At 47.5% G+C, this 6,884-nt stretch overlaps 1 protein-coding gene across 2 annotated transcripts in view; it reads right to left on the bottom strand.

Moving 5' to 3' along the window:
• The window catches only part of ccdc50a (coiled-coil domain containing 50a), a 42,337-nt gene that overhangs the window by 14,370 nt on the left and 21,083 nt on the right, over positions 1-6,884 (bottom strand). For both annotated transcript variants that reach the window (XM_045687328.1, XM_045687329.1), the window contains 5 exons: positions 4,354-5,340; positions 3,511-3,671; positions 3,037-3,081; positions 2,318-2,497; positions 1,932-2,011 (listed from right to left, as the gene is read on the bottom strand). In XM_045687328.1, the coding sequence (XP_045543284.1) occupies positions 1,932-2,011; positions 2,318-2,497; positions 3,037-3,081; positions 3,511-3,671; positions 4,354-5,340 (1,453 nt within the window). The remainder of the gene's footprint in view (positions 1-1,931; positions 2,012-2,317; positions 2,498-3,036; positions 3,082-3,510; positions 3,672-4,353; positions 5,341-6,884) is intronic.

The following is a 6,884-nucleotide window of genomic DNA, read 5'->3' as shown; positions in this document are numbered from 1 at the left end:
AAGGGCTATTTGACCAAGGAGAGTGATGCATCAGATGACCTGGCCTCCACAATCACCAAACCTCAACCCAATTGAGATGGTTTGGGATGAGTAGGACCGCAGTTTAGGAAATGCAGCCAACAAGTGCTCAGCATATGTGGGAACTCCTTCAAAACTGTTGGAAAAGTATTCCTCTGGTTGATTGATAGATAGAATGAAAGTGTGCAAAGCTGTCAAAGTAAAGGGTGGCTACTTTGAAGAATCTAAAATCTACATGATTCCATAGTTTTGACATCTTCACTATTATTCTACAATGTAGAAAATAGTAAAAATAAAGAACCCTTGAATGAGTAGGTGTCCACACTTTTGACTTGCACTCTATCTAGGTATCTATCTATGCATGCATATATTTTTTGTAAACATATAAACTCCCTTTTCAGGACCCTGTCTTTCAAAGATAATTCATAAAAATCAAAATAACTTCACAGATCTTCATTGTAAAGGGTTTAAACATGCTTGTTCAAAGAACCATAAACAATTAATGAACATGCACCTGTGGAATGGTCGTTAAGACACTAACAGCTTAGACGGTAGGCAATTAAGGTCACAGTGATGAAAACCTAGGACACTAAAAAGAGGCCTTTCTACTGACTCTGAAAAACACCAAAAGAAAGATGCCCAGGGTCCCTTGCTCATCTACGTGAACGTGCCTTAGGCATGCTGCAAGGAGGCATGAGGACTGCAGATGTGGCCAGGGCAATAAATTGCAATGTCCGTACTGTGAGACGCCTAAAACAGCACTACAGGGAGACAGGACGGACAGCTGATCGTCCTCGCAGTGGCAGACCACGGGTAACAACACCTGCACAGGATCCGTACATGACACCTGCGGGACAGGTACAGGATGGCAAAAACAACTGCCCGAGTTACGCCAGGAACGCACAATCCCTCCATCAGTGCTAAGACAGTCCGCGAGAGGCTGGACTGAGGGTTTGTAGGCCTGTTGTAAGGCAGGTCCTCACCAGACATCACCGACAACAACGTCGCCTAGGGGTACAAACCCACCGTCGCTGGACCAGACAGGACTGGCAAAAAGTGCTCTTCACTGACGAGTCGCGGTTTTGTCTCACCAGGTGTAATGTCGGATTCGCGTTTATCGTCAAAGGAATGAGCGTTACACCGAGGCCTGTACTCTGGAGCGGGATCGATTTGGAGGTGGAGGGTCTGTCATGGTCTGGGGCGGTGTGTCACAGCATCATCGGACTGAGCTTGTTGTCATTGCAGGAAATCTCAACGCTGTGCGTTACAGGGAAGACATCCTCCTCCCTCATGTTGTACCCTTCCTGCAGGCTCATCCCGACATGACCCTCCAGCATGACAATGCCACCAGCCATACTGCTCGTTCTGTACGTGATTTCCTGCAAGACAGGAATGTCAGTGTTCTGCCATGGCCAGCGAAGAGCCTGGATCACAATCCCATTGAGCACGTCTGGGACCCGTTGGATCGGAGGGTGAGGGATAGGGCCAGGGCCATTCCCCCGAAAAATGTCTGGGAACTTGCAGGTGCCTTGGTAGACTAGTGGGGTAACATCTCACAGCAAGAACTGGCAAATCTGGTGCAGTCCATGAGGAGCAGATGCACTGCAGTACTTAATGCAGCTGGTGGCCACACCAGATGCTGACTGTTACTTTTGATTTTGACCCCCCCTTTGTTCCGGGACACATTATTCCATTTCTGTTAGTCACGTCTGTGGAACTTGTTCAGTTTATGTCACAGTTGTTGAATCTTGTTATGTTCAGACAAATATTTACACATGTTAAGTTTTCTGAAAATAAACGCAGTTGACAGTGAGAGGACGTTTCTTCTTTTTTACTGTGTTTACACATATCGCTGCTACAACGTTGTAATACGGTGTTCTACATTGTTGTAGCTAATAGAGTGAGACAAATACCTGGCGGGCTTTTGGTGGTTCCTGGGCCTCTGGTATTCCTCCTCTCGGGACCTAGGACGCATTACCTCCTCTGAGTTTGGCTGGAACACACATACAGGAAAACAGTATCTGTGGTCTGGAATCCATTATCCACAAGTTGACAAAAAACAGGCACCCTAAACTGTGCCAATACACCGTGGTTCTCTTACTACAGCACTCCTATGTCAAAACCAGATCATAATCAGCACAACAGTTCAAATACATGCATCCATACATTACAGTATGGAACACATACCGTCTTGATGACTATCAAAATACTGTACATGTCGTGCTAAAGTCATAAAGTGTTATTAATCATAAAGTCATCTCGTCCAGAAAAAAAAAACGATGCGAAGAAGTCCAGTCACCTTGAAGTCTCCTCCCTCTGGCCGCCTCCTCTCTTCCGGCCTCATCCCCCTCTCTTCCGGCCTCATCCCCCTCTCTTCCGGCCTCATCCCCCTCTCTTCCGGCCTCATCCCCTGCTTCTCCTTCTCCCTGGACTTCTTGTACTCCTTCTTCTCCTGCTCCATCAGCAGCCGGGCTATCTCCTGACAGCACCAATACAACCTGGTTTACTATACAGCTCTAGTACAAAAACAGACGCACTCCTTGTCCCAATGAATTTGAGAGCGGTAACATTTCTCCAGCCCCATCCCTCAGCGGTTTACCTAAACAAGCCACTGTTGTTTTTCCAATCCCAGATTGAACTTTTCAGGCACATACTGTAGTGTTGCTTCCTATGTTATCTAGCAGGATACACTGATAGGTGCAATAACCCATGATGTGGTGAAATGTGATAACCCCAGGTTAAAACTGACCAAAGAGAATAAATGGACCAGGGTTATCATTTATTTAACAAAGGCAAACCACTGTCACACTCAATAGCTGGCTTTTATTGATGAGCTGAAAGTCGATACTTCAGTGACCGTGAGAGACAGGGCAAGACAGTGAGAGAAAATGAGAGAGAGAGACAAACAGCCAAGAGAAAGAGAGAGCGATAAAGTGAGCGAGAGAGAGAGATTTGGAGTGACACGTCAGTCTGTAAAGACAGAAGTTTCCAGACCGAGAGAAGCGGCCACATCCTTACCTCATCCTGAGCCACTTGGGCTGCGCGCTTGTCCATCTTGCTCGCCTGGAACCCGGGAAAAAAAATAATAATTAGAAGCCAAGTTTGAGTCACACACCCCCCCTCCCCGGTACTGAACATTATTATCCCTAGGCATCATCATGACAACATAGGAGGCGACTACTGACGTCTACTGAATGTAGACTCCGCTGTTCACACTGGTCAGGATATCGCCAATACATAGATTGTTGTTAAATTGACAAATGAACCCCCAAAAACACAGCACAATGACAACTATACATGTATCTATGATGCTGCTGTAACTAAATGCATGTAAAAAAATAAATATATATATTTTTTTTTAAATGGGGGTAGCTGAATGACGAGAGGGAGTATTACAGTATGGTTGTGACATGGATGATCTCGTAATAAAAGGGTGTTTATAAAAATAAATAAATTAAAAACTAAAAAAAAAAAAAAAAACTGTCCTCTCACCTTGACCTCCTCCTCCTGTAGTCTCCGGGCCACCTCCATGTCCAGGATCTCCTGCTCCCTCAGGTCCAGCTTGGCGATGCCCTGGGTGGCCTCGCCCAGCCCGTACTCCCCTCCTACCACCACTGCGCCGCGGCCCCCTGGTCCTCCTTGCACAATACGACCTGCAGGGGGCGCCACATGCAAGTTAATACAGATGTATGTCGAGTGGATGATATAAAACCACAGTATCCCAACTCTGATTCCTCCAGGGCTGTAGTGCAGTGTCTACTAGATTAAGTCACTGCCATTTTAATTTATGGTCCGAGACAGTAGATAGGCGTTTGGGCAAATCGATGCCGGTACTTGGATCTGTTGTGGATAGGGGCTATAAACACTGCACACCGGCGGAAGCCCTTGAGGACTAGAATTAGAAGGTTCAAGACAGAAATGTAATGTATACAAGCTGACAAATAAAGGAATCATATGTTCTACACAGTACATTTCTATCTGGACCATCTGTCACGTTGCGTTTCCCGACGTAACTAGATCCACTGAGCTCAAATCACAACTAGATTCAGCCATCAACACCAGCAGCTGATTCACATCAGAGGTATTGTGAATCAGAGATTTTTATTGTGAACTACAGTGGAATCGTCACCATAATGATAATCAGATACGGGAAGGAGTGAAACCCGCCACACCAAGGAGAGGAAGAAGATGATGAAGAGGAAGATAAGTGTATGATTAGTAATTATTGTGTTAGGGAGCCAAAACCATCACCAGCAGCTCCCAGCAATGGGCCAATCAAGGCTGCACATGCACACACCACACACAGTTGACCATGGGCCCGGCACTGCGCCGTACCTGGCTCCCTGGGAGCGGGGTGCGTGTAGGAGCGCTCCGTGCCCATGCTGGGCCCCTCCCCAGGGTCCCTGTGACCTCTCCTCTCCCCCCTCATCACGCCGGGCCGGGGCCTTCTTCTGGCCTCCTCACACAGCTCACTGGGGCCAGAGTGGAGCCTGGCCATGGGCCCCCACTCCCCCTCATCCCCAGGGCCCTCCTCCCCACCAACAGTCCAGGCCCGGCTGTGGCTGCTGGGTATGGGCTCGTAATAGTCTTCATCAAGACCTCGCTCCCTGCTCTTGGTTCTCTCTCGGCGTCTGTCTTTTTCTCTGTGTTTGTCTCGGCTATTCTCTTGGTCTTGCGATCGCTGCCCATGTCTCTGTCCGTCTCGCGATCTCTCCTCGTGTCTCGGGGCGTCTCTCTCCCTCTCCTCGTCTCTCCTGAGTTCTCTTTGCCGGTCTTTCTCCCACTCCCACTCTCTTTCTCTCTCCCAGGCCTCTTCTCGCTCCACAGGGTTGTGGGACTGCGGCCGGGCGGGCCTCTCCTTCCTCCTCACCACCCGCTCTCCCTCATCCCCTCTTTCCTCTCTGTGTCTCCTGGGCTCACGGCTGTTTGGGTCGAAGGTGGACTGGGACCCCTGGGGGTCTCGGCCCCTCTGGCCCCCCTTCCCTCTACTTCTACCCTCGGTGGGGTGGTGGTAGTCTGGGTAACTGCCCCCATGTTTCCCCCTGCTACTGGAGAGGTGGTCCTCGGGGTATGGGTCTCCATGCTTGCCCCTACTACCCCCTCCCCTATTCTCTAAATGGTGCTCGAGGGATCTGGAACGCCCGCTGGTGCTAGGCTCCACAGAGTCATATAGGGGGTATCTGGTCCTGCTAGGCTCAAAAGAAACGTACTCGGGGGAGAGGTCGCGTCGTGAGCCCGGGGTAAGGGGATGCGACTCAGGGGAGTGGGAGTTCGAACCAGGTCGCCTGGGTTTGTCATCCAGGTCCAGAGGGGCTCGGATGGCTGGGTTGAGGGAGGGGATGAGGGGTTGATGTGGAAGGAAGACATGGATGGATGGAACAAGACAATGGCAGATGTGAGCAAAACTGGGTTGGTTAGTGAACACACAGGGTTAGTTAAGTCACAGCACCTGCATGTAAGGACAGTGAGGGTTCATCATGGACAATGTTTAAATGTTGAGCCATGGATATTTCGGCAAGCTTAAGTTTGATAATGAAATGGGTGCCATTTTGGCTCCAAATATTCCCAGACAATCGGATCTGAGTTAGAAACGCAGAGTGGGATGTTATTATCATGGGAAGTTTGAAGCCAACATGGAGGGCTAGTTAGCCGATCCCTGTACATCTATAGCCGAGCTAAAACAAAGCTACTGCTCCAAGTACCTCAGGCAGGGAGAAGGGATGACATGCAGGCATTCATGTTATGACAATCAGTGAGTGACATCCACGAGAAAGTAATGGAACAATATGGACATAGTAAAGTAATACGGGGCATTTGACAGACAAACCTTTTGGAGTGTGTCGTACCGAAGAGATGCAAATCAATAGCTTCGTATTGTACTGTGGTCTGAGGCACTTGAAATTGAACAGTCAAAACTATATATATATTTTTTTAAAAGCTATAAAAATAATAAAATCAGCCGATTATTGGGGGGTGGGTCATCTGATTTGAAAAAATATCTAAATCAAATTCATGCTTGGTTCATAGAACCAGTAGCCGCTAGATGAGGTCGTACCAAACAGATCGGTGTCTGTTTTCTTCCTACACGTGGCTATCTTTCGAACATTTAAGCTACAAAATATTATAACCCCATCACTGAAATAAAAAGACTGTTTCCCCTTAGGCTGCGCAGGAGAGCACGGACAAGACCAGGCACAGAAATCAGACGGGGGGGGAAGAACATCAACGATGCTGTTCTTTTCTACACGGAATATCATACAAAATGATTGTCTGATGATCTTCGGAACTTCCCTTTCTGATGCATTTCAGTCACTTCAAACCATACTTCCTTCAGATTGAAATACTGTCAAAAGTACTGTCAGACCGATTTGTAATAGACAGTTATAACACCCCCCCCAATTAAAAAAAAAAAGTAAACCATGGCCTTTGATTACATCACTTTTTTATATGGTGGGGGTCGCCGGCCAAAAAAAGCCTGTCAGCTGAATGGAATGTCGGTCATCCTGCAGCTGTTTGGTGAAGCTAATATCGTCAACTGAAACAACTGTTTGTTTAACTTTTGAAATAAGAGCGAGGCGAGGTAATATAGAAACCTACGTTAACACATTTAAAGTCCTAATGTTTCCTTAAAATGACACTGAAGTTAAGTCATCGTTGAAAAAAGTTCCACCCTCAACCCGGGCTGCTCTCCAACGCTAGCTTGAGGATCTAGCCTGCTTTTCTGTCAGTCATCTGCCGAAGATGTATTAGCCAACTAAGTCGGTACTGAGTATCCTGAAAAAGGTGAGCAGTTGTCATGCTCTAAAACGCAACATTTTGGAAATTATTCTCCCTAGCCTATTTCTGTGGCTTAATAAAAAAAAATG

The sequence above is a fragment of the Salmo salar genome, chromosome ssa10, assembly GCF_905237065.1.
Source record: "Salmo salar chromosome ssa10, Ssal_v3.1, whole genome shotgun sequence".
Taxonomy (NCBI): domain Eukaryota; kingdom Metazoa; phylum Chordata; class Actinopteri; order Salmoniformes; family Salmonidae; genus Salmo; species Salmo salar.
The sequence above is the reverse complement of the archived record's forward strand: the minus strand, read 5'-3'. Positions and strand labels throughout refer to the sequence as shown.